The sequence below is a fragment of the Penaeus chinensis genome, chromosome 18 (genome assembly GCF_019202785.1).
Source record: "Penaeus chinensis breed Huanghai No. 1 chromosome 18, ASM1920278v2, whole genome shotgun sequence".
Lineage (NCBI taxonomy): Eukaryota > Metazoa > Arthropoda > Malacostraca > Decapoda > Penaeidae > Penaeus > Penaeus chinensis.
In genome coordinates, this window is record NC_061836.1 from 28,543,402 (window position 1) to 28,570,246 (window position 26,845).

General features: G+C 31.6%; 6 protein-coding genes across 6 annotated transcripts in view; 1 reads left to right on the forward strand and 5 right to left on the reverse strand.

The window, feature by feature from the left end:
• Nucleotides 1-184, reverse strand: part of LOC125034484 — a 1,322-nt gene extending 1,138 nt beyond the window's left edge. Inside the window, exon 1 of the mRNA XM_047626306.1 lies at nucleotides 1-184. This exon is cut by the window's left edge and continues 239 nt beyond it. The gene's annotated coding sequence lies outside the window, so the exon portion shown is untranslated.
• LOC125034652 (cubilin-like) overlaps nucleotides 1-26,845 on the forward strand; it is a 334,702-nt gene that overhangs the window by 30,762 nt on the left and 277,095 nt on the right.
• On the reverse strand, nucleotides 2,069-4,112 carry LOC125034473 (prostatic spermine-binding protein-like). Its single transcript, XM_047626275.1, has 3 exons — nucleotides 3,999-4,112; nucleotides 3,095-3,223; nucleotides 2,069-2,892 (listed from the first exon to the last, which is right to left on the reverse strand). The coding sequence occupies exons 1-3, from the start codon at nucleotides 4,001-4,003 to the stop codon at nucleotides 2,457-2,459; spliced, it is 570 nt and encodes a 189-aa protein (XP_047482231.1). The 5' UTR covers nucleotides 4,004-4,112; the 3' UTR covers nucleotides 2,069-2,456.
• Nucleotides 8,961-11,061, reverse strand: LOC125034477 (probable zinc transporter protein DDB_G0282067). Its single transcript, XM_047626288.1, has 3 exons — nucleotides 10,920-11,061; nucleotides 9,781-9,909; nucleotides 8,961-9,612 (listed from the first exon to the last, which is right to left on the reverse strand). Exons 1-3 carry the CDS (start codon nucleotides 10,922-10,924, stop codon nucleotides 9,345-9,347), a joined length of 402 nt encoding a protein of 133 aa, XP_047482244.1. The 5' UTR covers nucleotides 10,925-11,061; the 3' UTR covers nucleotides 8,961-9,344.
• On the reverse strand, nucleotides 15,904-20,251 carry LOC125034478 (urease accessory protein UreE-like). Its single transcript, XM_047626289.1, has 3 exons — nucleotides 17,893-20,251; nucleotides 16,747-16,875; nucleotides 15,904-16,555 (listed from the first exon to the last, which is right to left on the reverse strand). The coding sequence occupies exons 1-3, from the start codon at nucleotides 17,895-17,897 to the stop codon at nucleotides 16,288-16,290; spliced, it is 402 nt and encodes a 133-aa protein (XP_047482245.1). The 5' UTR covers nucleotides 17,898-20,251; the 3' UTR covers nucleotides 15,904-16,287.
• LOC125034485 lies at nucleotides 22,188-23,526 on the reverse strand. The gene is made up of 3 exons (XM_047626307.1): nucleotides 23,077-23,526; nucleotides 22,776-22,892; nucleotides 22,188-22,567 (listed from the first exon to the last, which is right to left on the reverse strand). Exons 1-3 carry the CDS (start codon nucleotides 23,117-23,119, stop codon nucleotides 22,362-22,364), a joined length of 366 nt encoding a protein of 121 aa, XP_047482263.1. The 5' UTR covers nucleotides 23,120-23,526; the 3' UTR covers nucleotides 22,188-22,361.

Consider the following 26,845-nt stretch of genomic DNA (forward strand, 5'->3'; position numbering starts at 1 on the left):
ACAATCCAAAAAATCACGATAATGAAAAAATAATGGTAATATTAAGTTTAATAAAGGAAAATGGTATACACCTAACAGAAGCACTGTTTCCTTTAGTTGTGGTTACGACTATGATTACCAATTTACTATTTCGGTTATGATTGGAACTGAATTACTATCACATTTTGGTTACCATCTTGATTACTTTTACAGTTATATTTTTAATTATGGTCCTTCTTATTTAAGTATTTCAGTGGCACTAACATGCAAATAGATCATTGCGAGTTCGATCCCGAATGGCACATAGGAAAAAAGTTGAAACCTATGTAAGTGTATATATCATATATATATATATATATATATATATATATATATATATATATATGTATGTGTGTGTGTGTGTGTGTGCGTGTGTGTGTGTTAGTGTATGTGTGTGTGTATGTTAATATATATACATATATATGATACACACACACACACACACACACACATACACACACACACACACACACACACACATACACACACACACATATACATACACATACACACACTTATCCAGTGTCAGGACACCCCGCCTCTGGAAGCGAAAACATTATAGCTATATCTGAAATATATCTTTTGTTAAGCAACAGTAACATCACGTTCAATTGAACTTACATATGCATATTAACTGAATACTAGAGACAAAAAAATCTTCACTGTTTTCGGCCAAGATAAGCTACATGCAAATAGGTTCCAAGTAGACGCGTTACTTAAATATGTTCTAAGTAGCTGAGCTATTTAAATAAGTTTCAAGTAGGTACCTTACTTAAATATGTTCCAAGTAGGGACGTTACTTAAAAATGTTCTATATAGGCGCCCTACATACACTCACAACGGAGAAACTGAATCATATTAAACTGAATTCTAATCTTTTGACACTTACTTCATCTTGCCTTTGCGCCGACGAAGAAATGAATACGAGGGAAAAAAATATCTATATTACAGCTGTACATGAAACCTGAAGGCCATGTACCTGCGTAGGCGTAGTTATCTTCAACACTACTTTTTTTCTCTCTTTCCCAGGAAATCCTTTCGTAACAAAACTTGTTGATTTTATATTGGCACACTTGGATATAAATTGATAAAATGATGTGCATGTGTGGGAGATAACATAGCGCAAATATATGTTGTATATATATATATATATATTTGTGCAATATATATTTATATACATGTATAATTATACATGTATATATATTTATATTTAAAATATATATATTTATGTATATATATACATTTATATTCATATATATGTAATATATGTATATATACAGTATATATATGTGTATATATATGTATATATATATATATAATTATACATGGATATATACAGTATATATATGTATATATATAAATTTGTAAACTGGTTATATGTGTATATATATACACATACACACATTTATGTATACACACGAACACACACACACACACACATATATATATATATATATATATAAACATACATATATATACACACACTTATATATATATCTATATATGTATTATATATATACACACATATGTATGTCTATATAGATATATGTATATATGCATTCATACTAATATATATATGTATATATGCATAAATATATATATGTGTGTGTGTGCATATATATACATATATATACACACTTATATCATTGCATTTATATTAATATATACATGTATGAACATAAATGCATATATATACATAAATATATACATGTATATATATATGTACATGTATGTATATATAAATGTGTGTATATATGTATTTATACACATATAGATGCTATATGTATAATATATGCATATATATACATATGAATATGTGTGTATATATATGTATATATATGTATATATGTACATGACTGTCTCTATGGCTGTGTATACACATACACATAAATATCCTAAATTGTTTTTAAATTCTTGATTTTATGAACCATCCTGTCTTAATAATACTATATGATTAAGTCTTCTCAACTGAAACATTAGAGGATATAATCATGCAATTGCAGTTCGCCATTGCAGCAAATAAAGGACTAAACGTAATGAAAAATAGATATGGATGCATCAATTTTTTATTCATCACAATAAGGATAATAACACTGATATTGGATGACTGTTTATACATTGTTTATACAATGAAACAGGGAAGGGAAAAGTAGGTTTGTTTAAGTATCAGTTAAACCTTTACTTATTTAATTTATCTTTTGTATTTAGTTTTTTTCCTTTATTTTCAAACATTTATTTCATAAGATTATTTCGACACTTTATAAATTTGGAAATTGAATTTTGATACTGTGAATATTTTCACCATTATCATTTCTGTGATTACATTGATCTGTTAGCATGTACACATACAATTAGATATGTTATATATCAGTGTAACAGGAGATCGATCAACATTCTCGCTGTCGCTGTTACCTTCCCCGTCGTCCTCATTGCTGTCGCTAATACGATAATGGCTCATGAGAATTATCATAATCGTCGGGATCCTCATGATCATCATGATCATCTTCATCGTCATGCTCATCATGATCGTCATGATCGTCATTATGATCGTCACGATCGTCATGCTCATCATGATCGTCATGATCGTCTTGATCGTCATGAGAATGCTCATGATCATCATGATCGTCATGCTCAGCATGATCGTCATAATCGTCCTGATCGTCATGATCGTCATGATGATCATCATGATCGTCATGATGATGATCATGATCATCATGATCTCCTGTAATCTCCTTAACATGGATTTCGTTGTTCCTATGACCATGGGCTCCCTCCTCGTGATCCTCGTCATGAACTTGGTTTTCGTTGCTGCCATCACCATGGGATTCCACTTCATGCTCACGGGTGTCATTTTGGTCATGATCATTCACACTCCTGTTAAAAAAAAAAAAATGTTAGAAGGAAAATTCAAGAGATTTAATGCCATGTTCATACTCTCTCTCTCTCTTCTTTTGCTTTGTCTCATTCTCTCACTGTCTCCGTCTCTCTATCCACCCATCTATCCATCTATCCATTTCTCTCCGTCCCTTCTTCTCTCCCTCATCACCCCTCTCTTCCACTCTCCCTCTTTCTTTACCTCTTAATTCGGGCAAGGGACCGTTCCTCCGCCCCCATAGCAGGTCGGAGGGCGGACCCATGCCTCCCTGGGGCAGAGAAGGCGTAGGTTGCGCCCATCACAAGCACGAGAGCTGTTGCAATGACGGTCCTTGGGAAAAATAATAATTATTATTTAGATGGTAATGATGTCAATGGTAATGAAATATAATTTGTAGTAACACATAATAATATCAAGAAAGGAGAATGATGTAACACACACATGTATATATGTATAAGATCTTAACATTTGCTGTAGAACCACTGTTCAAATATGATCATAACTTCGATTACCATTTACTATTAGGATTCTGATAACGACTAGAGTTATGATCATGGAGCGACTTTGGTTACTACCATGATTCTTTCCGGTCATAATTATAGCTGTGCATTACTGATGTTGTGATGACTGGTATATCTACCATATGTATTAGGACTCATCAAGATATGGTAGCGATTACAAGGCCAAATGACAGTGACATGAATCTAGATCAATATATACACACACATAAACACACACACACACACACACACACACACACGAATATATAAGTTATATATGTAAAATAAACTATATAACTGGAGGAAAGAACAACTGTCATGACTTCTCGCCTTCTAGACTTTGTCTATACAGTTACAGCCTTACTATAGTTATATAATAATAACTTCCCGCAAATTCATGTCTCTCTTCTATAAATCACCTGAACACTAGAGACAGAAAACAATCTCACCCTATTTCTCACAAGAGAATCTGCATAAATACTTGAGCTTTTACACACGAGGTCAAATTGCGTTTAACACTGACGTACCTAACTCACTACGGCCGCGAAATCATTAGGGTTTTGAGTCGCAAACTTCATTCTAAAGTGAGGTCTTTCAATACTTACTTCATGCTGGGAGATCCAACTTCGAAAGAATGGATTTGCGAGAGACAGCGCGACTTTTATAACACTCCATGTGTTTATTACTAGATATCTAAAAATAGCATTTTTGTGGGCGTGGTTTTCTGAAGTTTTGCATTTTGCTTTTCTGACTAACGATTTTGCAGTATGGCTCGCAATTTTTATGCACGTACACATGAATATATGCGAATGTATGTGTGTATAATAATTTGCACACATATATGTCGAGATCGACATTAATTCGACTTTTATAAGGTGTATTGGTTAAAACTGTAAAGATGTCTGGACCACGTAGAATTGCCAAATCCCACCTAAATGTCTAATTATGTCTCTTTAATTTAAAGGCATATCAGTATAGCAAAAGTGAATTTTCGAAATACTTCAGGGTATTGAAGACTGCAATGCTTGATATATGAATTAATATAAAGGTTAAATCCATATGAATTGAACAGTGATAGCTAAGATGGATTTCTGCTCTCCTCCACACGCAGAGACAAAGACACGTTGAGGAAATTGAGGCGACGCAAAACGCCATGTTTACAGCTAGCCATTGTTAACGCAACCGCCACGGATTGATATTCTGCCCCCTGAAGTGTTTTTGTCTTTTTAATTTGGTTACATACAGATGGCTCCACACTTGCTCAGCCATTCTGATTTCCATGTATTGGCGGGAAAATGTGCTTTTCTTATCAATACAATTGATATCGATACTGGTATTATTGTTATTGATGTTATGATTATTAAATTGTTAATGAGATCTTGGTAACATTTAAGAAAATGAAATGATGCAAAAGACCCTTTCCAAAAGTCGAAGAAAAAGGTAAACTTCTTAGTGACTAAGTACTTATAGAGCCATTTATGTGTAAACACAATAAATAAACTTGTATTACAGTGGGCATGGCATGTATTCTTGCTATACGTGTCGATTGAGCTAAGATATTATTTTCTTTTTTTGGCCCGTGGATACAACAACGGAATTAGTCAAAGGAGACAATTCCAATTATTAAGGAAAGATTTGAGAAAGGAACAATATATCTATATTAAGAGTGTGAAAGGGAAATTGTGAAAGAAGTGAAGTGACGGATTGATTACTTAGTTCGTCAAAGTAAAAATAACAGAAAATGCTGGTGAGTTGTGGGGGGGGGGGGGGGGTTAGTGCCTCGATCTTATCTCATTTTTTATTTTATAATATCAAAATGATTATTCGTGATTTGTAATTAGTAGGCAAAGGGAGGCTGTACAGTTAAAGTTAACGGTAACCTTGAATTGGTTTAGTAAGAGTATTCTTGCCATTTGCCTATGCTTATTAATGCTAAGATCAAATTCATTGTAATATGCCACCTGTTATTATTTTCAGTTTGTTGAATGAATGAAATTGGTTGAAACTTTTTTTTCCGACCATTGTCTATTTGGCACATTCAGCAGAGGAAAAAAATCAAACCACTTCTCGAGCATTATAAGACCAGTAAGTTAAGCTACTCAAATTAAAATAAAGTAAATATTGGGTTTTCTCAGGGTTTCCTTCAACCCAAAACCCCGGCGGCGATTTCCATTAATTGTATTAGAATTAATGTTGGCCAGTTTGGAGCAGTCATTAATAATGTATATATATGTATACATGTGTACACACACACGCACACACACATATATATATATTTATATATATATATATTTATATGTATATATGTATATACATATATATGTATGTATGTGTGTGTGTGTGTGCGCGTGTGTATTAATGTATATATATATATATATATATATATATATATATGTGTGTATGTATGTGTATATGTATATATGTGTTTGTATACATGCTATGTATATGTATGTGTATATATAGGTATATATGTGTATGTATAATATCATTATCAGCATTATTATTTTATTTTCATTATTGTTACCAATATTGTTGTCATGTTATTATTGTTAGCATCATTATAATTGTCATTATTAGTTACTTTTTATCATTAAAAATGTCATAATTATTATGTATCTTTATTTGTTCCGTGTTTTTTATCATTATTATTATTATTTCCATCATCATTGTTACCCGTATCATTTTATTATTATTATATATATATCATTATTTTTTATATTCATATTATCATTATTATAATTACTGTTATCATATGTATTTTTGTTATCAGGATTATCACTATTATTATTATTATTATTATTATCATAATCATTATTACTCCCATTATTATCATTATCAATATTATAATCATCATCATTACTATTATTATTATTGTCATATTTATCATTACTATTATTATTATTATCATTATCATTACTATCATAATTATTATCATCATTATTACTATTATCATTACATCTACTACACATATTCATAGAAACTCACATGTATATATGTATGGATATATATAATTGCAAATACATACTTTCACACACATATGAATGTGTGTGCGTATATATTTATATGTATAAATATGTACACACACACACACACACACACACACACATATATATATGTGTGTGTATGTGTACATGATTGTATGTACGGCTGTGTATGTATATTCATACAGAAATATATATAGCCCAAGTTTTTTTAATTCTCGATTTTATGAATCATCTAATCTTGATAACAACTGCAGAGTTGTTGAATCACTGCTGAAAATAGAGAAGGTAGCCTTAATGACAACATTCATTTTTACTCAAAGTCATGGCTATAAGCAACATACAAATACATGTGCCTGTTGAACATACCCTTAAATAAGACACGACATGGGCGCTGAATTCTACCACGAATTGAAAATGTGTAGTGGGTATGCATAACACTGTCACCTTGACTTACTCAAGAACTTTGCAGTCGTTATTATCAATGATCGTCTTGAAATACTGATCATTGTATATGAATACTACACTGAAGAATCCTTAGAGACAGAAAACAGAGCAGGGTACGCTTATGTGTCTGAAAAAAAAAAAAGTATTTTGCAAGAGGGTTCATCAGTGGGCAAGCGCTGTGCAAACTGAATAGGTATGGTGCAATCCCTAAGTGTGAGCATTTTGTTTGTGTAACAAGGTCAGGAAGTGATGTACAGAATGTGGACATGTAGCTTGGATTAAGTCTTACTAGGTTTTCTCGCTATTAAACCTTCCTGCAAGGATGAAACCACTGAGTCTTGTCATCTCAGGCATTAGAGGATATAATCATGTCAGTGCAGTTCGCCAGTGTAGTAAATAAATGTCTAAACGTAATGAAAAATAGGTGTGAATTCACCAACTTTATTCATCACAATAAGGATTATCATACTGACATTTTCATGCCAACGTTAATATGGATTATAATACTAACATTGTCATGCTAACGTTAATATGGAGATCATAACCGTCATGATCTTGTTGCTGTCATGACCATGGGATTCCACTTTATGCTTATGTGGTTATGATCATCCATAGTCCTATTAAGCACACAAATTATTTGTGGGAACATTGAAGAGTATTAATGCCAAATTCTTTCTCTCTCTTTCTTTTACTTATGTACTTATGTCTTATTCTCCATCTCACTGTCTCCGTCTCTCTATCCATCCATCTATCCCTCTTCCCTCCCTCATCACCCCTCTCTTCAACTCTCCCTCTTTCTTTACCTCTTAATTCGAGCAAGGGACCTTCCTCTGCCTCCTTGGGGCATAGAAGGCGAGAATTGTTGCAAAAACGGTTAATGTGGTACAATAACAAACTAATTTTGAAAGTAATATTGTCAGCATTGAAATGAATGATGAATGGTATGAAGATAGCAATAATAGTAACTGAATATAATTAGTAAGAATTCATGATATCAAATACAATGAAATGAGAATGATGTAGTATATATATATATATATATATATATATATATATATATATATATTACAAGATCTTTCCATGTGTTGGTGACAATGATGCTGATAATAATAATGATAATAGTAATAATATTTATAATAATATTCATAATAAAAATAATGATAACAATATCATTATACTAATAATAATGATAATGAGACTACTGATAATAATAGTAATGATAATGATAATAAAAAAATAATTACAATAATAATAATAATTTTAATAACAACAACAATAATAAAAGTAATAGTAAAACTAATAATAGTAATAACAATAGCTATAGTAATGTTAACAATAATAATAAAAATTGATGGTGGTAATAATAATAATAATAGTAATAATTATGATAATAATAACAGTAATAATAATAATAGTGACGATAAAATAATAAAGATAATATAATAATGATAAAAAACAATAGTAATGATGCTTATAACAATAAGATATTAATCTTAATAATAATAGTAATAATAATAATAGCAATTATAATAATAATTAAAATAGTAATGTTTACGATGATAAAGATAATAATTAGAATAGTAATATTTACGACAACAATGATAATAATTAAAATAGTAATATTTATGATAATAATGATAAAAATTATATTACTAAAAACAACAACAATAATAGCAATAGTACTAACAATAATAGTAAGATAACAATAGTAATTTTAAAAAATATGAGGATGGCGATAATAATAATAATAATAATGATAATAATAATAATAATGACGATACAATAATAATAATAACGATAATACAATAATAATAATAATAAAAACTTGTAATGAGACTACTACTAATAAAATATTGATTATAATAATAGTAATAATAATAATAATTGTAATAATAATAATAATGATAGTAATAATAACAATAATAATAATAATAGTAATAATAATTATAAAAAACAGCAACAGCAATAGTAATAATGATAATAATAATGATACCAATGATTATGATACGATAATAACGAAGAAATAATGATGACAATAAATGATTAAGTCCTCTCAACTGAAACATTAGAGGATATAATCATGCAATTGCAGTTCGCCATTGCAGCAAATAAAGGACTAAACGTAATGAAAAATAGATATGGATGCATCAATTTCTTTATTCATCACAATAAGGATTATAACACTGATATTGGATGACTGTTTATACATTGTTTATACAATGAAACAGGGAAAGGGAAAAGTAGGTTTGTTTAGGTATCAGTTAAACCTTTACTTATTTAATTTATCTTATGTATTTATTCATAAGATTTCTTTCATAAGATTATTTAGACACTTTATAAATTTGGAAATTGAATTTTGATACTGTGAATATTTTCACCATTATCATTTCTGTGATTACATTGATCTGTTAGCATGTACACATACAATTAGATATGTTATATATCAGTGTAACAGGAGATCGATCAACATTCTCGCTGTCGCTGTTACCTTCCCCGTCGTCCTCATTGCTGTCGCTAATACGATCATTGGTCATGAGAATTATCATGATCGTCGTGATCCTCACGATCATCATGACCGTCATGATCGTCATGGTGATTATCACGATCGGCATGATGATGATCATGATCATCATGATCTCCTGTAATCTCCTTAACATGGATTTCGTTGTTCCTATGACCATGGGCTCCCTCCTCGTGATCCTCGTCATGAACTTGGGTTTCGTTGCTGCCATGACCATGGGATTCCACTTCATGCTCACGGGTGTCATTTTGGTCATGATCATTCACACTCCTGTTAAGAAAAAAAAAAAAAATGTTAGTAGGAAAATTCAAAAAATTAATATCATGTTCCTACTCTCACTTTTCTTTTACTTTGTCTCATTTTCTGACTGTCTCCATCTCTCTATCCATCTATCCCTTCTTCCCTCCCTCATCCCTTCCACTCTCCCTCTTTCCTTACCTCTTAATTCGGGCAAGGGACCGTTCCTCCGCCCCCATAGCAGGTCGGAGGGCGGACCCATGCCTCCCTGGGGCAGAGAAGGCGTAGGTTGCGCCCATCACAAGCACGAGAGCTGTTGCAATGACGGTCCTTGGGAAAAATGATAATCATTATTTAGATGGTAGTGATGTCAATGGTAATGAAATATAATTAGTAGCAACTCATGATAATATCAAATACAATTAAATGAGAATGATGTAACACACACACACACGCACGTATATATATATATATATATATAAGATCTTAACATTTGTTGTAGAACCACTGTTCAACTATGATCATAACTTCGAAAGCACCACCATCCATTACCAAAATAATATGAGCAAACTTAAAACAAATGTAAAAATATGTTAGTAGGTGTAGCATTACAAGTGTGGAAAACAATGTGTGCAGTATACGTATATGAGTATGCGTGTGATATCCGTACACACACTCACATATATACGTATGTATATATATACTCATAAATGTTATATGTAAAATAAAATATATAACTGGAGGAAAAAACAACTGTCATGACTCCTCGCCTTCTAGACCGACTGGGCGTCATTTAATCGCTATATATCTTTATCTACACAGTTACATCCTAACTATGGTTATATAACAATAACTTCCCGAAAATTAATGTCTCTCTCCTTTGTGCTTAGAACGTGGGATTTCCGAACACACACTCACACACGCACAGAAATACACACACACACATCTATATGTATATATATATATATAAAGTTTTATATGTAAAATAAACTATATAACTGGAGGAAAGAACAACTGTCATGACTCCTCGCCTTCTAGAACGACAGGGCGTCAATTACTCGCTATATATTTTTGTCTACACAGTTGCATCCTAACTATATCTATATAACAATAACTTCCCGCAAATGCATGTCTCTCTTCTATAAATCACCTGAGCACTAGAAACAGAAAACAATCTTACCCTATTTCATAAATACTTGAGCATCTGCATAAATACTTGAGGTTTTACACATGAGGTCGACTTGCGTTTAACACTGACGTACCTAACTCACCACGGCCGAGAAAGTATTAAGGTTTTGAGTCGCAAACTTAGTTCTAGAGTGAGGTCTTTCAATACTTACTTCATGCTGGGAGATCCAACTTCGAATGAATGGATTTGCGAGAGACAGCGCGACTTTTATAACACTCCATGTGTTTATTACTTGATATCTAAAAATAGTTTGTGTGGGCGTGGTTTTCTCAAGTATTGCAGTCTGGGTTTCTGACTAACGAGTTTACAGTATGGCTCGCATTTTTTATGCACGTACTCATGAATGTATGCGAATATAAGGATATGCGTGTATATTAGTTTGTACACATATATAGGTCGAGATCGATATTGATTCGACATTTGGAAGGTGCACTGGTTAAAACTGTAAAGATGTCTGGACCACGTAGAATTGCCAAATCCCACCTAAATGTCTAATTATGTCTCTTTAATTTAAAGGCATATCAGTATAGCAAAAGTGAATTTTCGAAATACTTCAGGGTATTGAAGACTGCAATGCTTGATATATGAATTAATATAAAGGTTAAATCCATATGAATTGAACAGTGATAGCTAAGATGGATTTCTGCTCTCCTCCACACGCAGAGACAAAGACACGTTGAGGAAATTGAGGCGACGCAAAACGCCATGTTTACAGCTAGCCATTGTTAACGCAACCGCCACGGATTGATATTCTGCCCCCTGAAGTGTTTTTGTCTTTTTAATTTGGTTACATACAGATGGCTCCACACTTGCTCAGCCATTCTGATTTCCATGTATTGGCGGGAAAATGTGCTTTTCTTATCAATACAATTGATATCGATACTGGTATTATTGTTATTGATGTTATGATTATTAAATTGTTAATGAGATCTTGGTAACATTTAAGAAAATGAAATGATGCAAAAGACCCTTTCCAAAAGTCGAAGAAAAAGGTAAACTTCTTAGTGACTAAGTACTTATAGAGCCATTTATGTGTAAACACAATAAATAAACTTGTATTACAGTGGGCATGGCATGTATTCTTGCTATACGTGTCGATTGAGCTAAGATATTATTTTCTTTTTTTGGCCCGTGGAAATACAACAACGGAATTAGTCAAAGGAGACAATTCCAATTATTAAGGAAAGATTTGAGAAAGGAACAATATATCTATATTAAGAGTGTGAAAGGGAAATTGTGAAAGAAGTGAAGTGACGGATTGATTACTTAGTTCGTCAAAGTAAAAATAACAGAAAATGCTGGTGAGTTGTGTGGGGGGGGGGGGGGGGGGGTTTAGTGCCTCGATCTTATCTCATTTTTTATTTTATAAATATCAAAATGATTATTCGTGATTTGTAATTAGTAGGCAAAGGGAGGCTGTACAGTTAAGTTAACGGTAACCTTGAATTGGTTTAGTAAGAGTATTCTTGCCATTTGCCTATGCTTATTAATGCTAAGATCAATTCATTGTAATATGCCACCTGTTATTATTTTCAGTTTGTTGAATGAATGAAATTGGTTGAAACTTTTTTTCCGACCATTGTCTATTTGGCACATTCAGCAGAGGAAAAAAATCAAACCACTTCTCGAGCATTATAAGACCAGTAAGTTAAGCTACTCAAATTAAAATAAAGTAAATATTGGGTTTTCTCAGGGTTTCCTTCAACCCAAAACCCCGGCGGCGATTTCCATTAATTGTATTAGAATTAATGTTGGCCAGTTTGGAGCAGTCATTAATAATGTATATATATGTATACATGTGTACACACACACGCACACACACATATATATATATTTATATATATTATATATTTATATGTATATATGTATATACATATATATGTATGTATGTGTGTTGTGTGTGTGCGCGTGTGTATTAATGTATATATATATATTATATATATATATATATATGTGTGTATGTATGTGTATATGTATATATGTGTTTGTATACATGCTATGTATATGTATGTGTATATATAGGTATATATGTGTATGTATAATATCATTATCAGCATTATTATTTTATTTTCATTATTGTTACCAATATTGTTGTCATGTTATTATTGTTAGCATCATTATAATTGTCATTATTAGTTACTTTTTATCATTAAAAATGTCATAATTATTATGTATCTTTATTTGTTCCGTGTTTTTTATCATTATTATTATTATTTCCATCATCATTGTTACCCGTATTATATTATTATTATATATATATCATTATTTTTTATATTCAATTATCATTATTATAATTACTGTTATCATATGTATTTTTGTTATCAGGATTATCACTATTATTATTATTATTATTATTATCATAATCATTATTACTCCCATTATTATCATTTCAATATTATAATCATCATCATTACTATTATTATTATTGTCATATTTATCATTATTACTGCCATTATTATCATTATCAATATTATAATCATTATCATCACCATTATTATTATTAATATCGTTATTACTATTATCATTACATCTACTATTACACACACAAACACATATTCATAGAAACACACATGTATATATGTATGGATATATATAATTGCAAATACATACTTTCACACACATATGAATGTGTGTACGTATATATTTATATGTATAAATATGTACACACATACACACACACACACTCACACACACACACACACACACACACACACACGTGTGTATGTGTACATGATTGTATGTACGGCTGTGTATGTATATTGATACAGAAATATAAGTAGCCCAAGTTTTTTTAATTCTCGATTTTATGAATCATCTAATCTTGATAACAACTGCAAATTTGTTGAATCACTGCTGAAAATAGAAAAGGTAACCTTTATGACAACATTCATTCTTACTCAAAGTCATGGCTATAAGCAACTACAAATACATGTGCCTGTTGTACATACCCTTAAATAAGACATGACATGGGCGCTGAATTCTACCACGAATTGAAAATGTGTAGTGTGTATGCATGACACTGTCACCTTGACTTACTCAAGAACTTTGCAGTCGTTATTATCAATGATCGTCTTGAAATACTGATCATTGTATATGAATGCTACACTGAAGAATCCTTAGAGACAGGAAACAAAGCAGGTTGCGCTTATGTGTCTGAAAAAAGTATTTTGCAGGAGGGTTCATCAGTGGGCAAGCGCCGTGCAAACTGAATAGGTATGGTGTAATCCCTAAGTGTGAGCATTTTGTTTGTGTAGCAAGGTCAGGAAGTGATGTACAGAATGTGGACATGTAGCTTGGAGTAAGTCTTACTAGGTTTTCTCGCTATTAAACCTTCCTGCAAGGAGGAAACCACTGAGTCTTGTCATCTCAGGCATTAGAGGATATAATCATGTCAGTATAGTTCGCCAGTGTAGTAAATAAAAGTCTAAACGTAATGAAAAATAGGTGTGAATTCACCAACTTTATTCATCACAATAAGGATTATCATACTGACATTTTCATGCCAACGTTAATATGGATTATAATACTAACATTGTCATGCTAACGTTAATATGGAGATCATAACCGTCATGATCTTGTTGCTGTCATGACCATGGGATTCCACTTTATGCTTATGTGGTTATGATCATCCATAGTCCTATTAAACACAAATTATTTGTGGGAACGTTGAAGAGTGTTAATGCCATACTCTTTTCTCTCTTTCTTTTACTTATGTACTTATGTCTTATTCTCTATCTCACTGTCTCCGTCTCTCTATCCATCCATCTATCCCTCTTCCCTCCCTCATCAGCCCCTCTCTTCCACTCTCCCTCTTTCTTTACCTCTTAATTCGAGCAAGGGACCTTCCTCTGCCTCCTTGGGGCATAGAAGGCGAGAATTGTTGTTGCAAAAACGGTTACTGTGGTACAATAACAACACTAATTTTGAAAGTAATATTGTCAGCATTGATAAGAATGATGAATGGTATGAAGATAGCAATGATAGTAACTAAATATAATTAATAAGAATTCATGATAATATCAAATACAATGAAATGAGAATGATGTAGTATATATATATATATATATATATATATATATATATACAAGATCTTTCCATGTGTTGGTGACAATGATGCTGATGATAATAATAATAATAGTAATAATATTTATAATAATATTCACAATAAAAATAATGACAACAATATCATTATACTAATAATAATGATAATGAGACTACTGATAATAATAGTAATGATAATGATAATAAAATTAATAATAATAATAATTACAATAATGATAATAATTTTAATAACAACAACAATAATAATAGTAATAGTAATAATATTAATAGTAATAATAGCTATAGTAATGTTAACAATAATAATAAAAATTGATGGTGGTAATAATAATAATAAAAATAATAATAGTAATAATTATGATAATAATAACAGTAATAATAATAATAGTGACGATAAATTAATAAATATAATATAATAATAATAAAAAAACAATAGTAATGATGCTTATGATGATAAGATATTAATCTTAATAATAATAGTAATAATAATAATAGCAATTATAATAATAATTAGAATAGTAATATTTACGATAACAATGATAATAATTAAAATAGTAATATTTATGATAATAATGATAAAAATTATATTACTAAAAACAACAACAATAATAGCAATAGTACTAACAATAATAGTAAGATAACAATAGTAATTTTAAAAAATATGAGGATGGCGATAATAATAATAATAATAATGATAATAATAATAATAATAATGACGATACAATAATAATAATAACGATAATACAATAATAATAATAATAAAACTTGTAATGAGACTACTACTAATAAAATATTGATTATAATAATAGTAATAATAATAATAATTGTAATAATAATAATAATGATAGTAATAATAACAATAATAATAATAATAGTAATAATAATTATAAAAAACAGCAACAGCAATAGTAATAATAATAATAATAATACCAATGATTATGAAACTATAATAACAAAGAAATAATGATGACAATAAATGATTAAGTCCTCGCAACTGAAACATTAGAGGATATAATCATGCAATTGCAGTTCGCCATTGCAGCAAATAAAGGACTAAACGTAATGAAAAATAGATATGGATGCATCAATTTCTTTATTCATCACAATAAGGATTATAACACTGATATTGGATGACTGTTTATACATTGTTTATACAATGAAACAGGGAAAGGGAAAAGTAGGTTTGTTTAGGTATCAGTTGAACCTTTACTTATTTAATTTATCTTATGTATTTATTCATAAGATTTCTTTCATAAGATTATTTAGACACTTTATAAATTTGGAAATTGAATTTTGATACTGTGAATATTTTCACCATTATCATTTCTGTGATTACATTGATCTGTTAGCATGTACACATACAATTAGATATGTTATATATCAGTGTAACAGGAGATCGATCAACATTCTCGCTGTCGCTGTTACCTTCCCCGTCGTCCTCATTGCTGTCGCTAATACGATCATTGGTCATGAGAATTATCATGATCGTCGTGATCCTCACGATCATCATGACCGTTATGATCGTCATGGTGATTATCACGATCGGCATGATGATGATCATGATCATCATGATCTCCTGTAATCTCCTTAACATGGATTTCGTTGTTCCTATGACCATGGGTTCCCTCCTCGTGATCCTCGTCATGAACTTGGGTTTCGTTGCTGCCATGACCATGGGATTCCACTTCATGCTCACGGGTGTCATTTTTGTCATGATCATTCACACTCCTGTTAAAGAAAAAAAAAATAATAATAGGAAAATTCAAGGGATTTAATGCCATGTTCATGCTCTCTCTCTCTTTTTTTTTTTTTTTTTTTTTTTTTTTTACTTTGTCTCATTTTCTGTGTCTCCGTCTCTCTATCCATCCATCTATCCCTTCTTCCCTCCCTCATCCCTTCCACTCTCCCTCTTTCTTTACCTCTTAATTCGAGCAAGGGATCGTTCCTCCGCCCCCATAGCAGGTCGGAGGGCGGACCCATGCCTCCCTGGGGCAGAGAAGGCGTAGGTTGCGCCCATCACAAGCACGAGAGCTGTTGCAATGACGGTCCTTGGGAAAAATGATAATGATTATTTAGATGGTAGTGATGTCAATGGTAATGAAATATAATTAGTAGCAACTCATGATAATATCAAATACAATTAAATGAGAATGATGTAACACACACACACACGCGCACGTATATATATATATATATATATATAAGATCTTAACATTTGTTGTAGAACCACTGTTCAACTATGATCATAACTTCGCTAGCACCACCATCCATTACCAAAATAATATGTGCAAACTTAAAACAAATGTAAAAATATGTTAGTAGGTGTAGCATTACAAGTGTGGAAAACAATGTGTGCAGTATACGTATATGAGTATGCGTGTGATATCCGTACACACACTCATACATATACGTATGTATATATATACACATAAATTTTATATGTAAAATAAAATATATAACTGGAGGAAAGAACAACTGTCATGACTCCTCGCCTTCTAGACCGACTGGGCGTCATTTAATCGCTATATATCTTTATCTACACAGTTACATCCTAACTATGGTTATATAACAATAACTTCCCGCAAATTCATGTCTCTCTCCTTTGTGCTTAGAGCGTGTGATTTCCGAACACACTCACACACGCACATAAACACACACACACATTTATATGTATATATATATATATATATATATATATAAGTTTTATATGTAAAATAAACTATATAACTGGAGGAAAGAACAACTGTCATGACTCCTCGCCTTCTAGAACGACTGGGCGTCAATTACTCGCTATATATCTTTGTCTACACAGTTGCATCCTAACTATATCTATATAACAATAACTTCCCGCAAATGCATGTCTCTTTTCTATAAATCACCTGAGCGCTAGAAACAGAAAACAATCTCACCCTATTTCTCACAAGAGCATCTGCATAAATACTTGAGTTTTTACACATGAGGTCGACTTGCGTTTAACACTGACGTACCTAACTCACCACGACCGAGAAAGTATTAAGGTTTTGAGTCGCAAACTTAATTCTAGAGTGAGGTCTTTCAATACTTACTTCATGCTGGGTGATCCAACTTCGAAAGAATGGATTTGCGAGAGACAGCGCGACTTTTATAACACTCCATGTGTTTATTACTTGATATCTAAAAATAGTTTGTGTGGGCGTGGTTTTCTCAAGTATTGCAGTCTGGGTTTCTGACTAACGAGTTTACAGTATGGCTCGCATTTTTTTATGCACGTACTCATGAATGTATGCGAATATAAGGATATGAGTGTATATTAGTTTGTACACATATATAGGTCGAGATCGATATTGATTCGACATTTGGAAGGTGCACTGGTTAAAACTGTAAAGATGTCTACACTACGTATAATTGCTAAACCCCATCCCAAATGATTATTTACGTATTATTATTTTGAAGGCAGTATAGCAAAGGTGAGTTTTATAAATACTGCTTTCTTTCCACACGCAGGTCTGCTAAGCGCTAGGTATTAAAAACGTTATTTTGGCAGGTTATTGAAGACTGTAATGCTTGAATAGTGAATTAATATAAAGGTTAAATCCTTATGAGTTGAAATGTGATAACTAAGATGGGTTTCTGCTCTCCTCCACACGCCTCCACATGTATTCTTGCCATACGTGCCGATTCGGTTAGGATTTTCCCCTTTTTCTGGCTCGTAGATACAACAACGGAATTAGTCAAAGGAGACAATTCCATTTGTTAAGGAACGATTTGGGAAAGGAAAATTAGATCAATATAAAGAGTGTGAAAGGAAAATCGCGAAAGAAGAGAAGTGAAGGATGGATTTCTTAATTTCTAAGTAAAAATAACAGAAAATGCCGGGGAGTTGGAGGGTGGATGGATCTTATCTCATTTTTAATTCTATAATACTTATCCTTAATTATTCTTCATTAATAATTAGTAAGCAAAGGGAGGGTGTAAAGTTAAAGTTAACGGTAGACTTGAATTAATTTAGTAAGAGTATTCCTGCCATTTTCTTATATTTGATATTGCTAACATTAAATTCATTGTAATGTGCCACTTATTTATTATATTTAGTGTCTGGTCCCTGAACGCGCAGTCTAATCATCCCTATACCGAAATCAAACAGATAAATACCGTCCGACTTCACTAACCTCATGTATATGCAATGTTCTAGAAAGGATAATTTTTAACAGACTCAGGTACAGGTGACAACGTAAATTATCTCACAGACTGTACTAATTTCTATCAGAACATAGCCCACAACATTGCTTTTCAGAGTACCTTTCAGGCTCTAACCACAACAAGGGCTCATGAGAGTGGATTAGTCATCTCCGCCGAGAAAACAATGGCTCTCAACCCATGTATCATACCCTACCCACTTTTCCAATGGGTGACCAGGAGCTTGACATGTATCATAAGTACAAATATCTCGGTGTGAACGTAAATGATGCAGACCTGATCCTTTCTCTAAAAAGACTCTGGGAGAGATTGAAAACGATGAAAGTTCTTATTGGAAGAGAACAGAGCATCAGTGTTAAGCTCGCTAGACTGTTTTATTTGGCATTTATAAGGTCAGTTGTACACTTGTTGCAGTGTAAGGAATAAAAAATAAATAGCTTGGAGATAGTGTAAAATGAAGCTATGAGGATTATGTTTGGGTCAAAAAAAAAAAAAAAAAAAAAACGCGTGTCAAAACAAATAGCATTAGTAACGGTAGAGGAACACAATCTGGGCGATGATGTATGCGAGTGTTACGTTGATGAATCCATACAGTCTGGATACAAAACTGGTTGTGCTTGCGCTGTATACGCAACATCACAATATCAAGTTAATATGAGAGTGCAAAATAGGGTCATCACTACACAACGGAGCTTGCATTTATAATCCTTGCAACGGAATTCTTAACGTCTCGGGCCTCCGGAGTAGTTTTTTGTGACTCTCAAAGTGCTCTTCGGACACTAAATTCTTTCAAAGCCAGTGGCGTTGAGGAAATTGTAACAGCATCCATACAATTTGTATGGATACCATCTCATGTTGACATACGCAAGCACGACTACGTAGACAAATCGGCGAAGGAAGCTTGCAATAAAGGTACTGTGAACATAGATCTTGGATTGCCTCTTGCTAGGGTTGCACATATATTGAAAAGTTCTCATAAGGAAGAATTAGTAGATCTTACAAACACTCAAAGGCCTGAAAGCTGTACTATAAGGCACTACGATCAGTATAGAGATAGCAAGCCTTCCTATGGGTGGCACCGAAGTCAAACTAGACAATGTGACGTGTTTTTTATTTCCAGAATACGTTTAGGTTACAGAATGTATTGGCAACTGCACGGTGCGAGAAGTGCAGATGAATCTAAATGTAGACTGTGTAACAAAGAAAGCAAGCGGACGCTTGAGCACTATATCTCGGAATGTCATGTGATACAGCCTTTCAGACTATCTAACATTAGGTATAAAGAACTATGTGAATATTTAATTTTATCTGATACATTGGAAGATATACTCGTACTATATCTTAAATTTACTATGTAAAACTGCCGTAAACAAATAACAGTGTTATGTAAACAAAGTGGCAAAAGCATATCAACGTAATATTTTATGCATGATGTATAATCTATTTTCTATTTTACCATGTAGTCACAGACTATTGTACTGTATCAATTATATGTATAACTGTAATCATGATTGCCCACGCCTGAGCAGATAGTCAGGGTGGTAAATAAACTTACTATATTTAGTTTGTAGAAAGAAAAAAATTGGTAAAAACTTTTTTCTGACCATTGTATATTTGGCACACTCGGCAGAGGAATAAATTCAAACCACCTCTTGAGCCCTTTAAAACCAGTAAGTTAAGCTACTCAAATTAAAATTAAGTCAAAATTGCGTTTTCTCGGGGTTTCCTTCAACCCAAAACCCCGGTGGCGGCGGCGATTCCAAAGGATCATTTTCATTAAATGAACAATTGATGTTGACAACTTTGAAGTAGTCATAACCACATGTACACACACACACACACACACACACACACATATATACATACATATATATGTATATGTATATATACATATATATGTATATGTATATATACATATATATGTATATGTATATATATACATATATATGTAGATGTATATATACATATATATGTTATGTATATATACATATATGTGTATATGAATATATACATATGTATGTATATGTATATATACATATATATGTATATGTATATATATACATATATATGTATATGTATATATACATATATATGTATATATACATATATGTATATATACACATATATATATATACATACATATATATGTATATGTATATATACATATATATGTATATGTATATATACATATATATGTATATGTATATATACATATATATGTATATGTATATATACATATATATGTATATATATACATATATGTATATATACACATATATGTATATATATACATATATATGGATATATATACACATATATGTATATATATACATATATATGTATATAAATACATATATATGTATATATATACATATATATGTATATATATACATATATATGTATATATATACATATATGTATATATATACATATATATGTGTATATATACATATATATGTGTATATATATACATATATATGTGTATATATACATATATATGTGTATATATATACATATATATGTATACATATATGAACATACACACACACATATATATATATATATATATGTATATACACTTATACATATATATATATACATATATACATATACATATATATATATGTACACACACACACACACACACACATATATATATATATATATATATACATATATATATATTTATACACATATATATGTGTAATATGTAATGACTATCATCATTACATCTACTGTTATATGCACACACGCATATATATATGTATAAATGTATTTGTGTATGGATATATATAATTTCAATTACATAAATTCACACACATATAAATGTGTGTGCGTATATATTTATAAGTATATATATGTACACACACACACATATATATGTGTGTATGCCTATATATGTACAGTCATACAGAAATATATATAACACAAGATTTTATGACGGGCGCTGAATTTCACCACAAATTGAAAATGTGTAGTGTTTATGTGTAGTGGGAGATAGGAAACAAAGAAGGGTGCGATTATGTATGTGTAAAAAGTATTTTGCAGGAGGGCTCATCAATGGGCAATCACTGTGCAAACTGAATAGGTATGGTGTAATCCCTAAACGTGAGCATATTGTTTGTGTAGTAAGGTCAGGAAATGATGAACAGAATGTGGACATGTAGGTTGGAGTAACTCTTTCTAGGATTTCCCACTATTAAACCTTCTTGCAAGAAATAAATCACATTGTCATGTCAACATTAATTCGGTGATCATGACCGTCATGATCGCATAGTGTCATGAACATGGGTTTTGTTGCTTCTGTAACCATGGGCCTCCCCTCGTGCGCATAGTTGGTCTTGATTGCCATAATGTCCTATAGTGCCATGAACTTGTCTCTCGTTGCTGCCATGTGCTTCCTCCTCGTGCCCATAGTTGTAATGATGGCCCTGATCACGGCGATGGTCTTTATTGCCATGTTGTCCAGTAGTGTCATGAACAAGGGTTTCGTTGCTGCCATGACCATGGATTCCACTTTATGCTCTCGAACGTCATTCATTGTGGTCATGATCATCCATAGTCCTGTTTGACACACAAAATATTAGTGGGAATATTCAAGAGATTTAATGTCAGACTTTCTATCTTTCTTTTATTTTTGTCTCACTCTCTCTCACTGTCTCCGTCTCTTTATCCATCCATCTATCCCATTCTCTCCGTCCCTTATTCCCTCCCTCATCACCCCTCTCAGACTCTTCCACTATACACACATACATATATACTCTTTCCTTACCTCTTAATTCGAGCAAGGGACCGTTCCCCTGCCTACATAGCAGGTCGGAGGGCGGACCCATGCCTCCCTTGGTTGCGCCCGTCACAACCACGAGAACTGTTTTTGCAAAGACGGTTTCTGTGGTACAATAACAACACTAATTATTCTGACGGTAATGATGTCAGCATCGATAAGAATGATAATTGGCATGGCAAAATCAAATCAAATGAAATGAGAATGATGTAATATATATATATACATATATAAGATCTTTTCATATGTTGTAGAACCGCTGTTTGAATACAATTATAATTTCGATTACCATTTACTATTAGGATTCTGATAACGACTGAAGTTACGATCATGAAGCCACTTTGATTACTAGCTTAATTCTCTCTGGTTATGATTATAGCTATGACTCTCCCTGCTGTTGTGATGACTGATATATCTACCATATGTATTACGACTCATCAAGATATGGCCAAATGACAGTGACATGACTGTGGATCAATGCAAAAGGAAGAGCATCACCATCCATTACCAAAAAGATACGTGCAAAATTTAAAACAGGTGTAAACATATGTTAGCAGGAAGACATCATCGAACGTGTCTTTGGTGTAGCATCACAAGTCTGGAACTCAAAGTACATGTAAAGCGATATATATGTGAATATACATGTGCACTATACTTATATATGTATGTGCATTTGCTTTGTGCACATACACACACGCATATGTATCATTTTTTATATAAACTAAATCTTATAACTGGAGAAAAGTAAAACTGTCAGAGCTTCCGCCTACTAGACCGACTGAGGGTCGCTTAATCGCTATATATTTTTGTCTACATCACAGTTACATCCTGACTGTGGTTATATAACAATAACTTCCCGAAAATGCATGTCACCTGAGCACTAGAGATAGAAAACAATCTCAGCCTATTTCTCACAAGAGCATCTGCATAAATACAAGAGTTTTTACACATGGGTCATATTGCGTTTGAACACTGACATATTGAACTCACTACGGCCGCTAAAACATTACGGTTCTGAGGTCTTTTGATACTTACTCCATGCTGTTTGTCTTGACTGAAGGAATTTGCGAGAGGCAGCGCGACTTTTATATCAGTCCATGTGTTTATTAATAAATATCTGAAAATAGAGTTTGTATGGGAGTGGTTTCCTGAAATATTGCATTCTGCTTTTCTGACTAACGATTTTGCAATATTGCTCGCAATTTATATTCACGTACACATGAATATATTTGAATATATGGATATGTGTGTATGTTAATTAACACATTTATATATGTATATATAACACACATATATATGTCGAAATCTATATTGAATCGACATTTAAAAGATGCATTGGATAGAATTGCAATAATGTCTGGCCCACGTAGAATTGCCAAACCCCACTCAAATGTTTATTTACGTATTCTTATTTTCAAGGCATATCACTATATCAAAGGGAGTGTTGTAAATACTCGAGTAAATTATAGTAATTATCCGTAAATGGTTGAAGTGTTCACAATTAAGAGGAGGGGGGTGGGGAGGGTCGAGGGTCGGTGTCAGATATTCATCAGCATTTCTCAGACTAGTTTTTGCTTGCCTTCCACACAGTCATGCTAAGTGCGAGGCATTTAAAAGCTTGTTTTGACAGGAAATTAAAGATTGTAATGCTAGATAAGTGAATTAATATAATGTTAAATCTATTCGAATTGAACTGTGATAACTAAGAAGGGTTTCTGCTATGTGTAAATATATATATATATATATATATATATAGATACATGTACACATACATATATACACACATACATATATGCGTATATATACACATATGTTTATATATACACACACACATATATATGTGTGTATATATACATATAGACATACATATATGTGTGTATATATACACATACATATATATACATACATATGGGTGTGTATGTAATAGCACGCTGGTTGTGATGAAGAAAGTAAAGGATTTAAAGTGCAATACTGTATAGCAATCTTTCTCCTCAGAATAATCATGTGTTCAATGTCTCCGACTATCATTTGAGGAATATTGCCTTTGTCGGGAAACATCTAATACCTTTGTCAGCGAAGGGTTAAAATGCTTCGCCACAATTATGTGATCATTGCTTTACCAAATCATCAATTATTGAAGTTGCAAAATGTAGTAAACAGAGCAGTAAGAATGAGCGAAGGGCTACCTCCATATGAGAGAAGACACAAGTACGCATTGATTGGTGATAGTTAAGGCAAGAATGGTCTGTAAGATTTACCTTCTTGACTTTCAAAGCTCTGAGATTAGGGAAAGCATATAAAGTATATAAAAATAATGTAAAAATATTTCCATGCAAATACTTCTATGGATCTTAAACACAGTGCTGAACAATACAGACTGGACAAGCCAAGATGAAACTTCATTACGCAGTTTAGCGAATTTTATAATGCGTCAGTCAAGGCATTATAATGAGTTGTTACACGTTATCCGTAACAATAATAAGTCTTCGATTATCAAGAAAAATAAGAAAAAAATAAAACAGACTAATTCTTAGCTAAGGGTTATGATATGGAGAGCAAGAGTATCAGAGGTAATGCCTGTGTGTGAAATGATCGGAGTCAAAGGTTAGAGTTCTTTTGTCCTTGATTGAGGGAAGCGTCGCTTCGTCTGGCGTTGGGCCTCGATAGATTATCAGTTAATAAGTGACAAGTATTTATTCTGCACACACACACACACACACACATATATACACAGACACACGTACGCATACGTACCCAGGTACACACAAAGACACATATGAGTATATACATATACATGCATACATATGCACATGTGTGTGTATTCGTACACACACACACACACACACACGCGAGCATTCGTAAGTACAAGTATATATATATTCATATATGTATATATATTTACATATATATACATATATATACATATATATATATACAGATATGCAGATATGTTTATATGTATATATGTATATACATATATATTATAAGTAACACAAACGTGTATATATATATATATATATATATATATATATATACATATACATATATATGAGTGTGTGTATGTGTGTGTGTGCGTACATCCTATATATATGTGTATATATACGTATATTTATAATACATATGTTATCTTCATTATCATTATCAACATTATTGTTATTTGTATTTTCATTATCATTACCAATATTATTGTCACTTTATTACCATTATCATCACCATTATAATCATTGAAATTATCAGTTTTTACTTTTTATTATTACTAATGTTATAATTAATATTTCTTATCATTATTTTTCATAGCTTTTATTATTACTATTAATATTATTATCATTATTATTGTCATTATTATTACTACTACTACTATTCCCACCATCATCATCATTACCCTTATTCTTTTTCATTAGTATTATCAATATTGTTATCATCATTGCTATAGTTATTATCATTATCATAATTTTATTCATTTCATGATTATTATTTTCATTATCATTACCGTTATCTTTATTGATTCCATTGTTATCATGATTATTATTTATATTATTATCTTTACTGTTATTATTTGTATAATTGTTATCGGCATTATCATTATTATTATTATTACTCTTTTTATTATTGCTATTATCATAATAATTATCATTACCATTATTATCATTATCATCATTATCATTACTGTTCTTCTTGTTATTATTGTCATTATTACTATTATCATCACATGTACTATTACACACACACACACACACACACACACACATATATATATATATATATATATACATATACACATGTATATAAGTATCTATGTCCGGATATATATAATTGCATATACATACATACACACATACATATATACGTGTGTGTGTGTGTTTATATCTATATGTGTATATATGTATAGGCACGCTTATATGTGTATGTAAATGTGTACATGATTGTCTGTACGGCTGTATATGTACATTCATACAGATATACATCATATAGCCAATGTTTTTTTTTTTTCTTTTTTCTTTTTTATTCTTGATTTTATGAACCATCCAATTTTGATAACTGCATAGTTATTGCTAGGC